The 22,560-nt window shown below is 49.4% G+C and overlaps 2 protein-coding genes across 3 annotated transcripts; one reads left to right on the top strand and one right to left on the bottom strand.

Moving 5' to 3' along the window:
* The first annotated feature begins 884 nt into the window (after positions 1 to 884).
* Gkn2 (gastrokine 2) lies at positions 885 to 7,505 on the top strand. The gene is made up of 6 exons (XM_060383282.1): positions 885 to 1,022; positions 2,387 to 2,440; positions 2,833 to 2,970; positions 5,197 to 5,307; positions 6,301 to 6,460; positions 7,307 to 7,505. The coding sequence occupies exons 1-6, from the start codon at positions 1,014 to 1,016 to the stop codon at positions 7,387 to 7,389; spliced, it is 555 nt and encodes a 184-aa protein (XP_060239265.1). The 5' UTR covers positions 885 to 1,013; the 3' UTR covers positions 7,390 to 7,505.
* Positions 7,506 to 10,797: 3,292 nt separating this feature from the next.
* On the bottom strand, positions 10,798 to 16,285 carry LOC110554880 (gastrokine-3-like). Of its 2 annotated transcripts, XM_060383283.1 has the most exons (6): positions 16,215 to 16,285; positions 14,783 to 14,836; positions 14,471 to 14,605; positions 12,926 to 13,033; positions 11,704 to 11,845; positions 10,798 to 11,008 (listed from the first exon to the last, which is right to left on the bottom strand). In XM_060383283.1, the coding sequence occupies exons 1-6, from the start codon at positions 16,224 to 16,226 to the stop codon at positions 10,914 to 10,916; spliced, it is 546 nt and encodes a 181-aa protein (XP_060239266.1). In that variant the 5' UTR covers positions 16,227 to 16,285; the 3' UTR covers positions 10,798 to 10,913. The 2 variants fall into 2 exon arrangements, with proteins under 2 accessions (XP_060239266.1, XP_060239267.1); XM_060383284.1 differs by lacking the exon at positions 14,783 to 14,836 and having other exon boundaries at positions 16,215 to 16,259.
* Positions 16,286 to 22,560: the final 6,275 nt, after the last annotated feature.

Consider the following 22,560-nt stretch of genomic DNA (forward strand, 5'->3'; position numbering starts at 1 on the left):
CGCTGTACGTTGGCGTTCCTACCTCAGAAACGAGAGCAGGACAGTAAGTTAATATAGGCACCGTGTTTGGAGAATGCTACAACACCTAAATAGTGTCAGCAGTAGGCAGAGGGTATCCCACACATCTGAAAGCAAGCCTGTCTGGAGCCCTGGCTTTCTTGCTTCCGTGTGCCGCTAGAGCCAGGGATGGGCCCGGGGTGGCAGCTGTTCCGGCCACAGGAACCCCAGGAACACTTAGTAAAGACGCCCAGCTGGGAAGCCAGGGCAGCAGAGTGTCACGGACCCAGCTCACCCGCTTCTGAATACTCTCTCCTTTAAAATATTGCCTATTCGTGCTAGCTCCTGGCTCAGTGCCTCGCACTTTCACAGTTGTGTTAAAAACAAAACCCCCCTTTGCCTTCTCAGTTCACCAGCCTACACCAGCTAACTAGCCCTTCCCTCGTCATCTTTCTCAAATCTGAGGCTCCCTCGAGGTAAGTGGGAGCCTGTCACGCGCTCTTCACAGCGTGCTCATTTCTCGTGACTCTCTGGGGACGGCCACCGCCTCTGAAGGAAGAGAGGCAGCCACCGGGCTGTCTGCAGTGAAGCCCCAGGCCCTGTCCTCACCCCGGGCGGTGTTAGAGAGAGCCCACGTAGGGCCTGGCCTGGACGCCTTAAGGACTCTACATTTGGGAGAAGGAGCGAGAACGTTCCCTGGTGTCTGCGGGGGAAGAACAAGTGTCCCGCAGGGTCATGACAGGGTGGACGCACCCTGAGCGACCTGGGCGGGTAAGCGCAGTGTTTGCAGAGTGACCAACCGGGAGTTTTCGGCGCAGGAGAGCAAACTTCAGCGATACCCAGGATGTGGGTAGGCCTCGGTGCTGATAAGGGAGTTTGCCGGGGTGTGTCGGAGATACGGTCTCCATCTCCTCTGACATGGCCACCGGGAGAGATTTTTCCACATCTTGAAGCCAATATAAGGGCCGGAGGCTGCCCACATCCGCACTCGCTGCGGCTCCCTCTCCCCAGGCACCATGAAAACCGTGAGTACGCGCTCCCTCCCGCGCCCCTCGCTGCCGCCATCCCGCGGGTGGCCAGGCCTTAGGCAAGCACTGCGCATGTCTACCGCGCTGGGCAGTGCTTGGGGTGGGAGCCAGGCTGAGCACCTGTGTGTCCGTCGTCTGCTTTTCTTAGGTTTGCTCAAAGTGTACGCAGGGGGAAAGGAAGTGCGCAGACTTTCACCTGGAGGACGGTGAAAGAGAGTCCCTTCTCGTCCCTCTGTGGGCCTGTAGGCATTTGAGAGCGATTGAATTTGTCACATGGGAGAGGTGTGAAAGACCATGTGAAATAAGCCCCGGGATGACTCTCCCTTCCTTCATCAGTATGGGAGCCCCGCCCCCCGCCCCCAGGCCTCGCCTCTCAGCCACCGAGAGACAGCTGCGTGCCAACCGCCCCGGACCGACCCGTTAGCCCCAAAGCAACAAAGGCCGTCGGCTGACCAGGGTTCCCTGCTCAGGGCCTCTTGATTTTCCAGGAGGAGATCGAAGCCTAAAGCACAAACTCAAAGCCAAGCTGGATCAACCTCTGTGCGGGTGGAACCCTGGGGCAGAGGGCATTTCCTGGGCTCTCTCTAGGCGTCCACTGAGATGCTTAGTTGATTCCCCTGTCCAAACGTCTAGTCGAGAGCCGGCCCGAGGTGGGGTGCGGGGAGCTCGTGTAAGGGTGTGTCTGTACCCCAGGCGCCAGGAGGTGAACAGAGGAAAGGGCTAAGTTAAGGAGGGTAGACCAGCCCTCCCCCCAGCCCGTCCTCCCCCCAGCCCGTCCTCCCCCAGCGTCTAAAGAGGCAGTAGAGAGAAGACAATACCTGCGGGTGACGCTGGCGCAGGCTTGGAAACATCCTCCACGCAGCATCAGAGCTGTGTCTGTGGAGGGCTATGGGCTGCCGGGCTATGGCGGCAGATGGATGCTTCAGTTGAGGTCAAAGGTTAACTGTACTCCCAGTATCCTCCTCTCGAATGGTTCTTTCCCTCAGCCTCAAGAAACTGAAATGTCCCCCTTAGATCAAAGCACATAAAATGTGTCCACTCACTGAGTACCTGTGTGACTCACCAGGTTTCCCCCTGCTACCTGAGTGCTCCGCTCACCCGCCCCAGGTTTTCCTGCCATGCAGACGATGTAACACTGAAGAGCTGGGAAACAGGAGGCCGACGAGAACCGTGTGTCTAACAAACGGCACGAGCTCAACAAACGCCTGCCGGGAGGGCAAATGCGTGGTCTCTGCTTTTTAAAGTAGAAAAGCAGACGGCTGGCTACTTGTGATGGCTGGCCGCTCTCCCTCGGTGCCTACACTCTCCTGTGGACCCCCTCAATGAGTGACTACCCCTCAGAGAACCTATGTGTTTTTCAGGTGGCATTTCTGGTGGTGCTGTCCATCTTTGGAGCACAATCTCAGGCGGATGAGGTGAGTTGGCGTTTTAGAGCTACGGGAGGAGACAAGAACTGTGTGAGACCAGGCCATCCCAAGGACCAGAGAGTCCCAGTGCCTTCCTCGAGATAGAGTCCCACTCATGGAAAAGAGGAAGCGATTATTTATTTCTGCCTGCAATGCCTTCACAAGGTGACCCCACCACACTAAAACGTGGCGCATCCCGTTTCCCTTGCAAATGCTTCGTCTCTCTCACACCTAAGCCACACAGTAAGCCAGCAAGGGAAGCCTGCACTCCGTGTCAGCACACACGAGCTTTGTGTGGGCCTCCAGGGAGCTGTTCACTGAAGTCAGTATCCTGGTGAGCAAGCTGCCTTTCAAATGCACAGCTTACGGAAAACTTACCTTGCCTCTGTGGTCACGTCTAGGCTTTTAACATCTTCAGCCCAGGCAACAGTGGCGGCAACATCCAGGAGACGGTGACCATTGATAACCAGCGGAACACCGCCACCATCAACGTCCACGCAGGAGCCTGCTCTTCCACCACCATTTTTGACTATAAGCATGTAAGCAGAGGGAGGGAGCTTTACGGAAGATTGGTTTTATAAAGGGCAGGGGTCGGCTATTTAGTAAATATTTAAATTTTATGACCTATCGTTACAAGTCCTTAACATTTTTTCTTACTTTTGTCTTTCCCTTTAAATAAGCAAATAAAACCACTTCTGAAAAAGAAATACATTTACTTGACAATGATGATGCTGTCCCATTCCTGGCCTGGAAGGCTGATCAAAGCAATGCCCAGGCCTGTTGGATGGATAAATGAATAAATGAAAACTTCTGATAAAAATATACAAAAAATGAGCACTCTTAAATAAGCAGAAAAGGAGAACCATGAACGTGCTTAAACTCTTTATGTAGGACAGATGACACGACGCTTTCTATGAGGCCTTCCCAGTGTTGTTGCTGGGCTAACAATACATCTTAGAAACTTGCTCCAAAAGCTAGTTTCCTGATTTTGATTAATTTAGTAATTTCTTCCTCCAAGACTTATTACGGGCTGCCTTACCTGAAGATATCCAGCAGGTATATCCACCAGTACTGCATGTCTGAAGTCGCTTTTTTTCCTCCTTTTTCCTCTCGACACTCCCGCGTGTACTCTTCCTGCTGGTGCCGGGCATTTGTTTCACGCCACTTTCTTTTCTTTTTTTAAAAAAAAAATTATTTGATTTTTATTGATTACAGTTTATTATTCACTTTGTATTCCAGCTGTAGGCCCCTCCCCCATGTCCTTCCAATCCCACCCTCTCTCCCTCTTCTTCTCCTATGCCCCTCCCCGAGTCCACTGATAGGGAGGTCCTCCTCCCCTTCCATCTGACCCTAGTCTATCAGGTCACATCAGGACTGGCTGCATTGTCTTCCTCTGTGGCCTGGTAAGGCTGCTCCCCCACCAGGGGGAGGTGATCAAAGAACCAGCCACTGGGTTCATATCAGAGACAGTCACTGTTCCCATTACTAAGTAACCCTCTTAGACACTGATCTGCCATGGGCTACATCTGGGCAGGGGTTCTAGGTTATCTCCATGCATGGTCCTTGGTTGGAGTATCAATCTCAGAAAAGACCCCTGTGCCCAGTTTTCTTGGTTCTGTTGCTCTCCTTGTGGAGCACCTGTCCCCTCCAGTTCTTTCTATCTCCCCCTTCTTTCCTAAGAATCCATGCACTCTGCCCAAAGTTTGGCTATGAGTCTCAGCATATGTTTTGATACCCTGCTGGGTAGAGCTGATGGCTCAGCCATTAAAAGCTAAGCTCATAATCACGCCACTTTTTAAAGCATAGAGTGTTTGAAGTCTTTGACAGCTAGTGCAACTAAAATTATCTTTAGCAGATTTCACGAAAATCCCCTAAGTGGCTTTTAAAGAATCAAATTATGAAGACTTTAACTCCTTCTGTTGTTGCCTTGGGTCAGTCTAGTGTTAAGTTTATGTACTAAAACTTTTGGGAAATTGAAAACTAGAAAGTAGAATGCTTTTTATGTATCTAAAGCATCACAGAGAAAACTTCCATTTGAAATCAGAATGTCATGACGGCCTGTGATCCTCCCTCATGTCAAACTCCCCCTCACCTGGGCACTTCTAATGTGGCTTCCGCAGTCTGCTCCCTCCAGCATGGTGGACAGAGTCTGAGGCAGAGAAGATGGAGAAGAGGGAAGGGGGGGACAGGAAAAACATGTGGGGTGAGGGTAGATGTAAGCCTGCCTAGGAATCTTCTAGAACAATGTGGCCTAAGAGAACTTCAAGCCAGGCAGAGGTATTCTGTGTTTGAGTTTTCCAAAGGGGAAATACTGTGGCTACTAACCATTGTAGCTAATGTGTGCTCAAAATGTGTCCTGAAATAAATTGCAAAGTTCACTGGGTTTGAATTTAAATAGCCACACGTGGAGGCATTATGCTGTTGAGTGATATTCTTAGTCAAAATTGAGTAACAGGCTGAATAAAATTCAAAGGAAAGGCAGAGAGCTATTCTTTCTCAGTCTTTAAACTCCCCATTTTAGGTCCTGATTCCAGAATACAAAGAGCATATGCCAACTCTCACAGAGGTACAATCACAGGATTACAAATGACAAGTGGAGAAATTAAAACTTCATATCAAAGATGAGTGGAGGGAAGTTCAGACTGACAGACAATGGCATTAGCTCATCATGGGTGCTCAATCTTTTCTTCTAAGACTCAGCATCAACATCATCAAGTAAAAACCCGGGAACCCGTGGAGTCAGTAACTGTGCTCTCCCCACTCAGGGTTACATTGCATCCCGGGTGCTCTCCCGAAGAGCCTGCTACATTCTCAAGATGGACCACAAAGCCATCCCTGCACTGGACAAACTCCAACGGTACATCTACGAGAAGCAGGTAATCTGGGGCTCCTTGAAAACTCTGCTCCTGAGCCAGCCCATGCTGCAGCCCACGGAGGGATGAGAATGAGACCATAATACACATTTCCATGCATATGACGCTTACCTTACTAACATGTTTTCACATTTGAGGGAGGGAGGAAGAAAAACTCATGTCAGCACAGTTCTCATCACAGAGCCCTGAGTGCTTGGATTTATAAACCTGTCTTTGGAGAGGGGCTGGTGAGCCTTTCTTCTTGAGGGTGAGATCTAAGATACAGTGTTCTGTTGAAAATGAATACATTTATGCTATTTAATGATACAAAGACACAGACAAATAACACCAAAGAGTGAGAATCTCCAGACAGAGTTTTCAGAGGAGATATGTTTGCTACTTTGTGGGTTCTTTTTCCTTTCACTCTTCTCCACCCTTTTACTTCTTCCCTTTCAACACCCTAGATAGAAGATAAAAAAAAAAAAAAAAAAAAAAAAAAAAAAAAAAAAAAAAAAAAAAAAGGATAGAGGGGAAAGGAGTCATCATTATCATTAGACTACTTCCTGCTGGTTAAGGTGGTGTCCTCCTCCTCTTCCTCCTCTTCTTCCTCCTTATTCTTTGTCCATGGCTACTTAACAAACTACAACCAACAGCATCCAACCACCCATTGGAGCCCTAGCATTTATCTACTCTCTGAAAAGTCCCCAGAATTCCAAACATCACACACTTGCAGAAACTATCCAAAGCTGGCAAAACCAAACATGCCCCTACCAGAGCACGAGGCAAATCACAGTCAGCTGCTGCAAAACAGCACCATATCCCATACCTGGGATTAAAACGAAACACAGTCCCAGAACATTTCTGTCTTTTAAAGAAACCAAAATTACACAATTCTCACTACATCCCTGAATGTCCCTGATTTAACCACTGGACAGAAAGAGCCATTCACAATTTAAAGGAAGGTCCACCAGGCTTACCAGTTTCTTCCACACTGTTCTGCTCTGTTATGTCATCTAGACGATGAACACCATGGCCTCCAGAGAGTACACCTGGGTCCGGTACAACCCTCTGAAGTCCATGCTCATGAAGGTGGACTGGTTCCTGTTTGGGTCACCTATTGAAAAGCTGTGCAAGGACATCCCCCTGTATGAGGGGGAGGTGGTTACAAAGCCGCCAAGTGAGTACCAACGGAACCAACCTAGTTCTGGAAGCTGCGGGATGCCCCACCGTCGGTAGGAGGCTGTGTGAAATATGCATAATAAGTGAAAACATGACTTAGTTCAGTTTACTTCAGGAACTGGCTTTCTACCATTTTCCTGGATTGTTAAAGACATTAGGAATACAGAAATAGGCAAAGCTCTGCCCCTCTGGGGTTCAGTGCAGTGGGAAAGCAGCTGAGGGAAAGCGAAGGATACGGTCAGAAAGGGTTCCTGGGAGTCAAGAAAACCTGTTATTCTGGTTTTTGTTTTTGTTTTTGTTTTTTTTTTCACACATAAGTGCTCCGTGTAGAAAATCACTTCCAGAACATCTTTCAAACAGTGTTTTTTTTGGAAATGCTAAGAAATGCTGCCAGGATCTGGCATAGAGTGAGTGTCCCAGGGAGGAGAAGGCAGAGGACAGCAGCCCGGTGTTACCAGTGATCATTGCTGAATCCTGCACTGACTGTGACAATGAGGCCAGGACCAGTAGACAGTGAACTCAACAAAAGGCATTTGTCAGGGTAGTAGGAGGTAAGGAGGAAGGTGTTAGTATTTGCGGTGTGTTAGCCTAGAAAGTCAGCATTCATAATCACTTAGAGAGGAAGCAGGGCAGGCCGTCAGCACAGAGCTATAAGGCATCCACCAGACCAGCGCCTGCAGAGCCGTTGGTCTTATGTAAGTTAATTTACTACTCCTACTACACCTAAGGGTAAAATCTTGGGTGCTGTGAAATTATAAGCTTCCCTACCAGAGTCAGGAACCCTTGAAAATATTGTTGTTGTTTTTTTAATGCTATTTCTTTACTTTTTTTTTTCTATTTCCAGAAGAGGCAAACACTGGAGCCTGTGCAAAGGTGGGGCTCCTGGGGCTGCTGGGATTCTCCATCTGTGCAGGAATTCACATTTAGGATGGTGCATCTGCTGGCTTCACCTTTTCAAAGGAACACACCTGTGGGTTCCACTCAGAAGCCAAACTAAATTCTTCCCAACATTCCATCTACTTATGAGATTCAATAATAACACATGTATTTACAGATCTCTCTGTCTCTCTGTATTTGTTCCTTTCACGGGCACAGTGGAAAACCAAGCAGTGTTGACTGTTAGGGGCAGTGTAGGGGAACAGCTTTAGAACTCACAGGACGAGGTCCATGCTTTAGACAGCCATGATGAGTGTGCAGCAGAGAGGCAGAGCCCCGAGGACTATGTCTCCATGACCTCATGCTGTTACGGAGCATCTGTCTGCTGGTTGCCTTCACCATCACCACCTCCCTCAGAATCTAGGAGTTGTATGAGAATCCTAAGGGGGCTCCCGGCCCCTCACTGGGCAGTTTCACTGGCATTCACAAGTATTGCTCCTGGGGCAGATTAATGATTCATGCGCCACCCTCAGAAAGAGCTTGGAGTTGTAGATTTTTAGCAATGTCCACCACCCTTAGAAAGAATTTGGAGAAGCAGATTTTAGGGAACTTATATTAAGATATTTTCTGTTGGTGGCTCTGTTGTAGAAAATCGTGGGGAACAATTTGAAGCTCAGAAAGACACACTATTAGTAGTTGAGGTAAGGATTTTTTGAGGCCAGAGAACAAGAACAATGGCAGCCTGATTGTCACTGAGCTAATTAGTCACAGGCATGACTATCTTGCTAAGGTCGGGCTGCTGATCAAGATGATGATTAATTTCTCAAACCCATTTTTGAGCTCAGCTTCCTGGTACGGTGTAATGAAAATTGTTAGTGAGTAGATGAGCACGCTGAGGATTTAAAGTAGAAATGACTTTTTTTAATATAAAAGTTTAGATCTGTGATTCTTTTAAGGTTTTTATAAGATTACTTTTAAGATAAATAATAAAATAATTGATCCTTTCTTTGGAACTGCAAAATTCAGCCTGCCAGCAAGAGAAACTGGCTGAGAAAATTGTTCATCTATAAAAGTTGCTTAGTTAGGAATGTCTGTGGGTTCTGGAAACCCCATGTAAAGATACTGGGGAACATACTGTGTTTTTAATAATCATTCACAGAAGAAAATAGAATGTAATCACATTGTGATTTTTTCTGTACTGCTTGAAGTTTTTTTCTGGGAAAAAAACAACATTGTTAGAGCCTGTTGGAGCTTTTCTCCACCCACAAAAATGTGTGTGAGTGTGTGTGTGGTGTGAGTGTGTGTGGTGTGTGTGTGTGTGTGTGTGTGGTGTGAGTGTGTGTGAGTATGTGTGTGTAGTGTTAGTGTGTGTGGTGTGTGTGTGTGTGTGTGTGAGTGTGTATGAGTGTGTGTGTGTGTGTGTGAGTGTGAGTGTGTATGAGTGTGTGTGTGTGTGGTGTGAGTGTGTATGAGTGTGTGTGTGTGTGGTGTGAGTGTGTGTGTGTGTGTGTGTGGTGTGAGTGTGTGTGTGGTGTGAGTGTGTGTGGTGTGAGTGTGTGTGTGGTGTGAGTGTGTGTGGTGTGTGTGTGTGTGTGTGTGAATGTGTGGTGTGAGTGTGTGTGTGGTGTGAGTGTGTGTGGTGTGAGTGTGTGTGTGTGTGAGTGTGTATGAGTGTGTGTGTGTGTGTGGTGTGAGTGTGTGTGTGGTGTGAGTGTGTGTGGTGTGTGTGTGTGTGTGTGTGTGGTGTGAGTGTGTGTGGTGTGTGTGTGTGTGGTGTGAGTGTGTGTGGTGTGTGTGTGTGTGTGTGGTGTGAGTGTGTGTGTGGTGTGAGTGTGTGTGGTGTGTGTGTGTGTATGTGAATGTGTGGTGTGTGTGCCTGCTTCACGTCATCACCGACCCCGAGTCCCCTCCTTGAGCACACTGTTGGAGATGGCCTTCAACAGTTGATCTCAGGGTATAGAAGGACTTCAATTAAGATGCACAAATGTAGGAAAATGTCCAGGTGATGGAGGTGAGCCGCATGCAGCCTAACCTTGGGGACATGGGCCTCTGTCTCTCTCCACAGCTGCCTGCAGACCTGTGATGTCCACCTGTGATGTCCAAGCTCAGACAGTAGAGTTGAGCGGGGACTTTGGCAGCTTTGGTTGGGAAGAGGGCGGGCATGCTAGTCATTCATAGATGCTGGGATTAGAAGATGTAGCCCCAGTACTTTATTACAGAATTACCTGTCAGGATTATGGACTCAATGAAGGAATTTGGCATTATTTGGTCAGACATAATGAATGCATTGGTGAGCTAAGATAACTGGTGAGCTTTCGGGTGTCTGATAATGCAGAACTGGGAGGTAAGTCCAGCTTTCCTACCACAAAAGCACATGCACATGAACGACATAGGAAAAATGACTTGTACTACATGGAGTGGTACAAGGGCCACAGGGAGACAGTCTCAGAATGAGGGCTGGATAGCTGGGTCCTCATTGCCTCGCGATGGGACACCTCTCTAAGGGACACTGCTCCTGGCTTAGAGTTCTAGAGGGAGGCGCCAGGGTCTCTCCGTGGGTTGTCACTGCGTGGCCGGGCCAGCGCAAGAAAGAAACATCCCAGGGGCCTCAGGCCCAGCTTTCAGGAGGCAAGCGTAGTCTCAGATCTGACTGTCCAGAGTGGGCTCCATTGCTGGTTTATTCATTTGCTGCCAACAATTCTCAGGGGATACCTGAAGAGACTCAGAAATGAGAGGTTCTGGTGGAGCCAACTCCACGCTGTAGGATGTTCTGGGGAGCCCGGGGCTGGGAGTGCACAGAGAATGAGGGGATTGAGAGGAGAGGGAGCCTGCAGAGGATGAGGGAGCCTGCAGAGGGTGAGGGAACCTGCAGAGGATGAGGGGACCTGCAGAGGGTGAGGGAACCTGCAGAGGATGAGGGGACCTGCAGAGGGTGAGGGGACCTGCAGAGGATGAGGGGATTGAGAGGATGAGGGGACCTGCAGAGGATGAGGGAGCCTGCAGAGGATGAGGGGACCTGCAGAGGATGAGGGGACCTGCAGAGGATGAGGGAGCCTGCAGAGGATGAGGGGACCTGCAACGGGTGAGGGGATTGAGAGGATGAGGGGACCTGCAGAGGATGAGGGGACCTGCAGAGGATGAGGGAGCCTGCAGAGGATGAGGGGACCTGCAGAGGATGAGGGGACCTGCAGAGGATGAGGGGATTGAGAGGATGAGGGGACCTGCAGAGGATGAGGGGACCTGCAGAGGATGAGGGGACCTGCAGAGGATGAGGGAGCTTGCAGAGGATGAGGGGACCTGCAGAGGATGAGGGGATTGAGAGGATGAAGGAGCCTGCAGAGGATGAGGGAGCCCAGAGAGGGTGAGGGAATCCATCTGCTAGACCAGTGACGTGAAAACTTTATTCTTTCACAGAAGGTAGAAAATGTACTTATCCCACCCACCCACCCTACCCCCCAGACTACAGGGCTGGGTGCTGCGTGGGGAGCCGGAATGCAGAGGACTGGAATGAGCCGCATCTCACAGGCAGAGGCTGGACCAGGCACGTTCAGTCTTCACACAGCTGACTTAGGGGTTCAGAGGCCAGGGATCTCACCACAGATGGACAGTCCCATGAAGGACAGAAGCTGGAGCTCAGAACAGGAGTCTGGGTCAATCGCCAGGGCTGTACCTTCAAGAGGAAGGACCCACACTTTAGAGACAAGTTCAGAGTCAACAGGTACCTCAGGCCCCTGCTTTGGATGAGCGCTCAGGTCACCCCAGGCCCGGCTCCTCTCCCCAGCCCCTGCAGTAATCACCTCGTTCTCTTTCACTGTTCCTTCATTATCCCTCTTAACCCCAGCCCTGCGTGCTATTTCTCTCCTGGACCTTTGAAGAACTCTGGCTTGTGGGGAAACTTAGACCAAGGCATAAGAGAGGAGCACCAGCCATGTTGTTGACTGCTTCTGGGCTCACAGGCAGGTCTTGGAATCTTAGCTTCTAGCTATCCCAGCTCTTCGGGGTGTCACTGATCCCCCTCACACCCCGAGCAAGACTACCGGCCACCAGCGGCTCTTCATAAGTGCCAGGCTCCAGGCACCTTGAGAAAGACTAGGACCAAGGACTCCCCCTTTCTTCCACTGCGGTGGGCGTGGCAAAGCTTGAGTCAGGGCAGGGTGTCCACCGGCCAGGAGATGACTGGCCTTGGCCTTCTGATAAGGCTATGGCTGCTTCCCTCCTCTATGAGCCCTGCAGGGAATCCCCTACATCCCAGGCCATGTGACTTTCTTCCAGCGGAGAAGCAATGGAATCAGCTGCCATCACAGTTTGCCGATAGGTCCTGAAACTCGCCCCGCGCATCTTTTGATTCACGCCTAGTGAACACACCTTCTTTTTGCTGCCGAGCGAAGTAGGCGGGCACCGCTCGGCACAGCTCCTTGACCGCCACTCCGTATTGGGCCAGATTTTTGACTCGGCTGGGTAAAACCGTGTAGGTCAGTCCGCGGGTGGGTGGGTAGTGACCGGAAGCCTGGGAGAGAAGGGTGTCTCAGATACGGCATCTCCAAGAAGGGCAAGTCGTGACGGTGCTCGGGCGATTCAGTTAACAGTGCCAGCGTCTTGCTTTCCGGGTCTCTCTAGCTGCAATGTTTGATCAAGCCACAAGAGGGCGAAAGCGACTCTGACAAAACTCTGCGTCCCAGTGGCTTTTCCATGAGCCTTAGGTGCTTTCTCCTCCACAACGTGACACAGAGCAGTTTAAAACGTTTGCTGTGCCTGTATTTTGTCAGTTTGGGTGAACGGAACCCCTTCAACTTCTCTTTGAAAGATTTACGCATTTTGATTTTATGTGTGGGAGTGTTTAACTGAAGTTACCGACTGGCGTGGGCCACCCCATGGTGGGCTGGGAACCAAACCCGGACCTCTGCGAGGGCAACCTCTGGGGCCTTGGGTCGGGGCATGGGAGCAGCTGAGGGAGGAAGGGAGGGATTGGGAGGGAGGGGGCTACAGCTGGGCTACGAAGCGAATAAACTGTAATGAACAAAAAAGTGAATCAATTAAAAAATATATCATTGCTTTAACTCCTTCCATTTCTTTCCCGGAGCTGGTACCGCCTGCAGCCCTGAGCGCTGTCCGACGGCGTCGCTATCTAAGCAGAGTCTGAGTGGATGCCGTGACTTGCCAAGGATTTCCTCCCCGGCTCGCTTGAGAGGGTGGGCAAGGGTTTCAGCAGTCTTGGGCTGAACTGCAGTTAGGATGTTGGTGATGGTAATGATAACGGCGTGTTTGGGCGAAGGCGTGAGTGTGAGTGTGTGTGCGTGCGTGTGCGTGTGCGTGTGTGCGTGTGTGTGTGTGTGTGTGTGTGTGTGTGTGTGTGTGTGGAGGGCCAGGAAAGACAGGAAGGAGAGCGGCAGGGAACATGAAACATGCAGTGTTTGCATCCAGCTGCTTGTCCTCTCTAGCACAGCCTGAACCCATTGGGAACGCCTCTAAAGGCATAGGGTACTGACTGACTGGCTTGCGATTTGCCCTGAGTGGGCCACTGGTGTCCTCCTGTGAGTGGGGCACCGTCGGGGAGGCGGGCGGCGAGCTGGAAATCCGACCCACTCACCTGTTCGCCCAGGGCCTGGGCGATCTCATCCAAACTTGGGAAGGCGGCGGGCTCCATCTTGGCCAGGACACAGGCCATCTTATTAAACAGCTTAGCCGCCAGGAGGGCCTTAAAGTAACAGAGCGGAAACTCGTCGTTTAATCTGTCTCAGTGCGAGCGCGCTTGCCCCCCCCCCCCCCAGGTGTCCACCCTGGGCTAGCCTGACCGCTAGATCTCCGCAGGGCTGCGCAGTGGGGGCTGGGGCACGGGTGAGCGCCGGAGCCGAGCGGTAGGACTCCTCCGCTGCTGGGGAGAGCTCAGACAGTGTGGATGGCCTCAGTGCCTGCCCGATACCCAGCGGCTCCTGGGGTCCCCAGTGACCTCACGGAGCCTCAGTTCCTTTATCTGTAAAGCAGGAGGAATGCTCCTTCTTCACAGCGTTGCCATGAAGATGGGGAGAGCTGAGACCCTCCCTGCCTGGGAGAATGCTGTGTGAGCGGCAGAGGGCTCTCTGAGGACCCCAGGGCAACTAGGAGGTCCATGTCAGGACTTGGAGTCCAGAGCTGGCTCTGTCCTGGATGTTCCTTCCTTGTGGCCTGTTATTTGTTCTTTCCTGGCTTGGATCGGAGTTGCAGTTTGCTGCTGCTGCCCCAGGCCCAGTTTCGAGAGAGTCAGCCTCTAGATCAATAATTCTCAACGTGTGGGTCAGGACCCCCGAGGGGGGGGGTTCAAACAACTTTTCATGGGGTCGTATATCAGATATTCTGCATAGCACATAATTATATTATGATTCATAGAGGTAGAAAAATTACAGTTATTAAGTAGCAAAAAAAAAAAAAAAAAAAAAACAATTTATGATTGAGGTCAGCCTTAAGAAGGTTGAGAACTTCTGCTCTGTCAGTAATTCTGCCTTCTCTGCGCCACCCAGTGGTCGACTGTGGAGTGTCTCGTGGAGGAAATTTTTACTTGGGTTATAAATAGTCTCTATCAGAGGCAACCTGGAAAATTAAAACTTAGGGAGGTGAAAAGAGAGAAGGTGTTTGAGGAGGAGAACATGGCAGGCACGGGGAAAGTGGAGAGGACACTGGTGAGATGTTTGTTCTGAGTTATCCAGTGCTGGGAAGCACGTGACAGAGGTGGGGGGAAAGAGACTGGCAGTAAAGGGCAGAGTGAAGAGTGTGGGTGTGGGCTTCATTTCACCCCTCAAAGTCCCACTAGGTGCAGGAGGAGCTGCTTTGCAGATATGGTAACTGAGGCACAGCAGGTAGCCAAAACACTCTACGCTCACAGAACTTTTTTTTTTTTTTTTTTTTTTTTTAAGAATTTGGCCAACGCACAAAGTTTCTCTGCCTATGTGTCATCCTAACGGGTCTTGCTATTGAAAGAGGTGACAGTTCATGCCATATTCCTTTAGAAGTCAACATTAAAATATGGAGTCAAGACAAAACAACAAAATAGCCCGCCCCAGTCCTGGGAGAGGAGAGTGAAGACGGAAAAGCACTCTACTTCCATTCGGATGAGACAACAGCGCCTTTGGCCTTGTAATAAGTGAGTTTCCTGTCTTACATTCCTGTAGTCCATGATTCCATTCCATTCACTCAAAACGTTGTTGTCTTGGATGCTGACCATACGTCGGGAGGCATCAACACGGACGGTCTGTGTCCCCACAGAGCCAACCAGAGAATGGCTGTCACTGGTGTTCTAGAAAAGACCCATCAACAACGAGAAATGTCAGTGGCCTCCAGCGTCTACTTCTCCACTTCCTGAGGGGCTAAAGGGAATCCGTGAGAAACTGTGGAAATGCCACTCTTGCTTATTAGCTTTGAAATGTTTCTGCTATAAGAGTTAGGAAGGCTGGACCCTCTTCACCATACTCACCATAAGGGCCAGAGATGGAACTAGAAAGATGGTCACAAGAATGGAAGGTGTTATCTGCAATGGAACAAAGGTCAATGGGCTTTGTCCTTAGCCTCAGCTGAGTTTGGACCCCTGGGTCTGCCTTGCTGGGGCAGGTCCTTCTGACAAGGGTCTCAGCTCTCCCCTCCCCCATCCCTGAGCGCCCCTCAAATGTATCAAGAGGCTATAGTTTACTGTGCTCACACAGGGTGTGCCCACTGCTCAGGAGGCAAAGCTTATCACACAAGGACGCCGCCTTTGCCAACCACAGGGAGAGGCTGAGCCTGGACCACTGCAGCATGGGCCCCTCTCTTCCTCTTTGCACCATTCTCTCTGCTTCTAGGGCTGGGCACGTCCTCTGCTCCAGCTCCTCATCCAAACCTGAAATCTCACAGTTGGCTCTGCTCCACCGTCTGCCCACCCTCCGCCCCTCTGGAAACAGAGTCCCCCCAGGTTTCCTTTTCTCCTGATTCTCCTACCCTGTCTAAGAAGGGAAGATACTCACCATTTTTTTCCACACTACTTTGGGAAAAAGTTATGTTAGAATGTACCTAGGCCTTCAAATATTTCAGTTGCTCAATTTCCTCAGTGAGCCATGCCCTGTCCATTGGGGAATTTTCAGTGTCAGACATTAATGGAAGCATTAAGGGCTGCGATAAGCCATTCATAGTTTACCATGTACTCGAGGGTGGCCTAGCTCAAGTGCACCCATCCTGTCAAGGTAAACTGACAGGATCTTTCCTTCTGCACACCTGTGTAAAGTCTGAATTCGATTTCAATGAGAAGAAGTGAGCTATACCTCAAAGGCAAAGGAAATGGCTATTCTACACTGTTGTCATCACCACAGTGCAACGAGGACTGCCACAGGCACAGAGCTGCAGAGGGCGAGGCTGCTCTATCAGACCATCGAAAGCTGGACGTGGTCCTGGCTGCCTTCGATGCCAGCCCTGGGAGGTTGAGGAGGAGTTTGAAAGGCTGAGGCTAGTCGCAGTGGATGTGAGGCAGCCTGTACTGCAGAATGAGGCCTTGTCTCAAAAAACCCAAAGGAACAAAAATGCACTATTCCAGTCGGCGGCACCGCCTATGTCTAAATCACCCCCCCATCCGCACTAGCAATTTGTGAATGAGAAGAACCATTGACGACAGGACTCTAAAATTATGAGTATCTACCTAGCCCCCGAAGAGTCTTGACTGTTAAGAAATGACTTACTGATTCCATAGAGAACACTGATCTTTCAGATTCTCCAGAACAGAGCATTGCCAACAGAAGACTGATTACACACCCAACCATGGTTTGAAATTTTCATTTGGGCTGAATGTGAAGATCGTCTGAGGGAGGGGGAAACCAGACCTCCTGGGCTGTTTTGACTATGCGAATAGAACCATCCACATTCAAAGTTAAAAATGTACTCACAAAGCATTTCATGTTGTCTCTCAGGCTAAGGCGACGGCATGCATAATACGATTTTCTACGACCCACGGACTTCCTAAGTCCAGTTTATATAGCCCTCAGCCTCTCAGGTCTCACCTTGATAAGGGACTCTGCGACCCAGAAACCATTAACCGGGGAAGCTAGTTATATGATTCCAGTTATCATTTCCCTCTGTACCTCTGAGTGTTTTTCTTTCTCCCACGAGTGCTCCAGGTTCCAAGGCAAACACTGGATGACAAGAGGTCTTTGTGGCTGGTGTACTCATGACCTCAGCCACTATGCAAGGAGCAGATTCCACAAGAAGGTCCCGATACAAAACCACGGCGAGTGCCGCCTTCACTTCTTGATTTCTGAAAAGTATTTTGTTTTCCTAACACTGAAGAAACCTCATCAAACCCCAAGAGAAAAACTGAACTGCAAGATTGAACTGATTGACAAGCAGTCTGGCCCCTTCTTCATCCAAACATAGATTACCCTTTGCTCTGCACTGCCCTCTGCCTCCATCAAGCTAGCCTCCGTTCTTCTCCTGGGACCTGCCGAGCTCAGGTCCCTCTAGGTGGCTTTTCTCCCTTTTCTCTTCATTTCAGGGTACTTTTCTACAAAACAAAACAAACAAGCCAAACTACTGAGACATGAGGAATATGAGGAACCTTCACACCGTTAACAGCAAGTCAAGTCTTTTCACACAGCACATTCTCTCAGGCTCTTGATTGGTGGTGGCCCAGATGTCCGGATGACACTCAAATTCCACAGAGCCAGCGCAAGTCAGAGAGGTGAACTACACAGATGACCCCGGGCACCAGCATGACCAGAGGAAGGGAGGCGGGCAGCTCAGTCCTGATTGGGATCCATGCAATTTGGCTGTGGGAACAGCAAATAGATAGATGCTGGGAACTGCCAGGTCAGCCAGGGCCTAGATAACACCATAATCTTATCTCCACAGAACACAACACCCAGCCGGAGTACTCAGCCACCACTGTGTCGGTAAAATAGGTTAAAGAAGATTAAAAGGGCATATAATTACATGTGTTTATAAGCACCTTATAAATAGAACTCATAAATCACCATCACAGTGATTTCAGAGTCTTATTGACAACTGCATGGGTTAGGAGGAACAGTACAATCAGCCATTTTGCAAATGAAGACAGACTAACTGTGCCAACCAGGTTCGGCTCCCACCTCTTCATGAGCCAGGTCTGTGACTGCACAGCTAAGATCTGAGCTCAAATCCCTGGGCTTTGAAGGATCAGTCTATATGTGTTTTCTTCCAACTGCCTTTTGGAGTTAATTTATAATCCAGCTGCAGTTTTAAAAGGATAAGGGTCCTGCTTCTGTGTCACCACCAAAGGTCTTCTGTTTTTCAGTTGACTTTGTGAACAACTAATTTTATTGGTGTATCTCTTCCTGAAAATGGGTACCAGGAGCCATTCAATGGGCAGCTAGGTACCCCACCTCTTATGCTAAGGAGCAAAGAAACCAAACTCCAGACAGCTGTGTCCTAGAGGAAGAAGCAGGAGATGATCCCAAGTGAGGTTCCCTTCTGGAAAGATCTGTGAGAGTGCACCTAGACAGGGCTCCAGACAGAACGGAGACGCTTGTCTATAAAGAGGTGTGAAGAAACGGTCTCAGGGAACCAGAAAACCATGCAGAGCTGGCATCCCCCTGTCCTTCCCCAGCACCCAACACAAGAGGGGCCCTGGGTATGGGCGGATCTAGCAGTCACTTCGCTTTCTCCTCTAATGCTCAGTGAGGACCATCTGGGCTTGTGCTCCCTAACTGAATGGAGTCTCTGTTGACTGAAGGAACGAGGTTGTGAGAGCTTCACAATAAAGCACCCCACACAAATGGAGTTCATATAAGCGTGTTTGACTGTTAGTTAAATGCTGGCATTTCAGCTGGTGACTAAATGAGGATCTACCCACATTCAGTCCTACAAAGGCTAGTAGCCGCATGTCTGGAGGAGCGGCCGATCCATTCAGCCACAGCTCTTACTGAGCTGTGATGTCCACTAAGAAAAGTTTAGAAAGTACCTCTTTTTAAACTGACGTAAGATCTCTTGATGTGCCTCAAGCTCTTCTGGACATCAGAAGGATTTGTCTACTGCTACCCTTTGCCTCCTGTCTTCAGCCTCTTTCTAGATTTGCCCTAGCCCTGTGGAATTTGAATTTCAAATGAGTTTAGCACACACTAAGCATGTCTGGCCCTCTGCCTTCCACATGTGCAGCCCTGGCTTTCCTGACTCGCCCTTGTTCATGACTGGAGACCCTGATTTCTCCCTTCAATGCCTTCTTCAGTGCCAACTTTGAATACTGTTCTTTCCTCTCGCCTTCTCTCACTCCCAACAAACATCTTTGTGGGCATAGTTCTCTACCTGTAACCCTTGCTGTGTATGTTTCCACTGAGTTTTAATTGTCAGGGCATTAAATCGTACACCTGTGTCACTCGACTGCCAGGTCCATAAGTTAAAATTTTCCTTTTGTTTTCTGCTGTAACTGCAGCATCAAATATTTAGAGTAATATGTACCCCAGAGGAGGCATTTGGGAATCCATATGCTAAATGGCTGCATAAGTAGATTTTATGTAAGACACATTATTCACCTGTCCTGGTTAGTTATTTTCCCATTTATTTCAATATTTATTTATTCACTTTACATCACAATCGTAGACCCCTCATACTCTCCTCCCGGCACCACCTTTACTCCCTCTTCCCACTCCCTCCTCCCCTACTCTTCACAAAAGAGGAGCCCCCCCACCAACCCAGGGGAGCACATCAAGTCGCATGAGAACTGAGTGCATCCTCTTCCCCTGAGGCCTGTTGAGGCGGGTGCCGCACAAACTAGAGCTGTCTGGGAAGAGAAACCTCAGCTTGAGAAAACGTCCTGTAAGACTGGCCTGGAGGCAAACCTTGGAGCTTTTTTAAATCAGAGATTGATGGGAAGGAGGGCCCTTCCCATTGCGGGCAGAGTCACCCTGGGCAGAGCAAGGCCTGGACAGCAAGACAGTAAGGGGCACTCCTCCAAACTCCTCCATGACCTCTGCATCAGCTCCTGCTTGTCCAGGTTCCTGCCCCATTTGAGTTCTGCCCTGGCTTCCTTCAATGATGGACAGTGATGTGCAAGAACAGGGGAAACAAGCCCTTTCTTTCTCAAGTTGCTTTTGGTCACAATGCTCTTCTACAGCAATAGAAACTCTAAGGCACCATCGTTATGTCTCCTGGAGTTCTCAGCAGTGTCTGGTAAACAGTATGGAGCAAATATTTGTCTAAGTCAATGTCAAATAATGAAATCAATTCTCTAATGACAGTGTGAACAAGGAAGGCAATTAAAATGTGAATAGAACAGCCGCTCTTTGTAACCCCCAGCCACAGGTCAGCTGAGGCTATCTGAGAGACATCCTTAAGACTTTTGTGTGTGGACTTGTGGGTAGGTGGTGAAGGGGAAGGCCAGGAAGGCCAGGCATCCACAACACTGTTTGCCTTTTATCTTGCATCCTGGAGCCTTGGCGGGAGCCAGATTCCTTTTGCCGGATCCCTAGTCCTGTTGGCGTTTGATCAGCCCACTTCGATTTTCTGCTCAATGCACACACTGCCTGCTGTAAACCAGAAATCTTCCCGTGTGCTTTGCACTCTGCAGCTTCAGTCCGGATGCTGGCCTTCTATGATGATCTTTTCACCTCTGCAAAGCCAAGTGGTCATCACCAGTGAAGGCTTCCCTGTGCTGTTCATGCTCCCCAGTTCCTGTCAAGGGCAGAATGCAAATCTCTAACCCTGCCCTGTCACATGGCCACCAACCCCCAGAGGGCCTGTGTTCTGTTTGAACCTCCTCTTTCCCCCACACAGTGGGATACACAGTGTATCTGACCTTCACACACTCGCCACTTGCTTTCTATTCTAGTTTCCATTAAGCAGTCCCTCCTCCTCCCTCTTGTCCAGAAGCCTCTGGTAACTTCAAGTGTTTTCACCAAAAGGGCTTGACTTGTTCAGGATATCCAGCGAAACTGGGACCCTGGGGTCTGGGACTTCTGTGTCTAGACTTAGTGCATTTTCAGTCCATCCATGCTAACATCCACCAGTACCTCATTTCATTCTGCAGTTAATATTCCTCTGCATCCACAGATCACAGCGTACTCCTCTGGTGATAGGTATTGGATTACTTCTGCCTTTGCCTTTGTGAATGGTGCTCCTGTGAAGTGTGGACACATGCTTCTTAGGGCATTTGCTTTTAATTAGTTTGGGTTTATACTCAGGATTGGTATTGTTGGGTCATATGGTAATTTTATATTTAACCCGAGAGAGCACCAAACTGTTTCCATGCTGCTGAACACCTTTGTGTTACCATCAGTAACAGATCAGGGCTTCTGTTTCTCCATATCCTCTCCAACACTTGTTTGGTTTAGGGTATAGCCTTTCTAATCCCCGTGACCAGATGACAGCTTTGGTTTCCATTTTTGTAATGATAGAATATATTTAAAACATTGTTGTTCTGTGTGAGCACTGAAACACTGGTGTGCACAGTCAGGGATTTGCTCATTCATTGAACAAACATTCTCTGAGCATCTTCCCCAGAGTGGGCTCTGGGTACCACACAGGGTGTAAGAAGAAGCCAATCACTGAAAGCTTTCTGCCAGCTTGAAGCAATGAGGTGCTTCACTCAGCATGAATTTGTGATCTATTCTATCGTTCCTGTTCTGCAGAGGGATAAGGAACATGGAAATACACACAGACACTGACACACAAACACACACAGAGAGAGAGAGAGACAGACAGACAGACAGACACAGACACACATGCACACACACACACACACACACACACACAAACACACACACACCAACCTGCTGCCTTTTTGTCTCCAAGCAGGTGAACTATCCTCCATTCACTCAGGCAATGGCTTGGGTCCTGAGGGTGGGAGTGCTAGAGGGTGAGAGGTAGAGAGTTGGGTGAAGAGGTGTGGGAGTGTGGAGTTAAAGATGGGAGTGGGAGTTGGGAGAGCCCTTGCAAATCCATTTTTCTACTTTCATGTAAGGACAATTGGTTGGAGGTGGTTTGGTGATGATAATTTTCCATTGTCAATTCCGTTGCTTTAAGGAATGCCTAAGACTTTACGGAAAGCACACTTCCAGGTGTGTCTGGGGGCTTTTCCAGGGAGTATTAACTAATGAGGAAAACCCTAAGTTGAGTGTGATAACACCATCCTGGCCTGTGAGCTGGAGTCCTGGACTGAACAGAGGAGAAAGAGGGGGAAAGTGATCGGCTGTAGCTGGCGTGGCTCTCTTTCTGTTTCATGACACCTGAGCAAGCAGCCTTATGCTCCTACCACCACAGACCACATGAGCCACAGTGCCACCCATGCCACCGAGCAGCTGCCTCCACTCCTGTCTTTCCTGCTGTGATGGATGGGATATCCCCAACCCTGAGCCCAAAAGAACTGCACCGTCGTTGCTTCTCCAGGGGTTCACCAGAGTGAGAAAAGTGGCTGCTCCAGTATGAAAGTGAAGCCCGCTGTCTCCAGGGGATGTGTGTCATGATCTGAGTCTGGGTTTTGTGACCATCCCAGGCTGAGGCTTGGAAATGGGTATGGAGGTCAAGTTAGTGCTGCCTGGCCTTGGAACTAGACAGAGGCTCTATTCTGTGGATACAGGCAATGCTCTGGATGGCCAAGCGGCTGAGCCTGAAGTGGGTTTTGATAAAGCAAGAGCTTGCCAGAGGGGATCTCTGAGCTATTTTCCCTATCAAAACCAATAGAGGTGTTAATCCTCTACCTCGATAACAGACCCTGGCACTGAACTCTGAGGCAGTCGAACCACCGTCAGGCAGGCCTTGCTGCTCAGGAAATGTCAGAATCATGCAGGAGGGACCAGACAGCCCAGCACTGGCTCCTCCCCGCCAATGGTGTAGAAGGGACCATGAGGGCTCTACGTATTTTATCTCCCCATCCCTGCTGCCTTCATATCCCAAGACAGTAGCAAGAAATCGACGTTGCTCCCGATCACAGGGTGAGGTTTCCTCACTCTGACTGTTGAAGGCAGAATCAGACAAACAAGCAAACAAAACAATCCTGTGACCGAAGGAAAGAGAAGAGCTTTAGATAAGCATCATCAGTGCATTTTTCCCCTTTTAAAAATAAAAACTCCATGAGTTCAAGGCCAGCCTGGTCTGCACAGAGAGTTCCAGGACAGCCAGAGCTGCATAGAAAGACCTTGTCTTAGAAGTTAAAAATAAATAAAATAAAAGCTTGGGGCTGGAGAGATGGCTCAGGGGGTGAAGGGCACTTGCTGCCAACCCTGTAGATCTGAGTTCAAGCCCCAGAACCAGATGGTGGAGAGAGAG

The sequence above is a fragment of the Meriones unguiculatus genome, chromosome 5, assembly GCF_030254825.1.
Source record: "Meriones unguiculatus strain TT.TT164.6M chromosome 5, Bangor_MerUng_6.1, whole genome shotgun sequence".
Lineage (NCBI taxonomy): Eukaryota > Metazoa > Chordata > Mammalia > Rodentia > Muridae > Meriones > Meriones unguiculatus.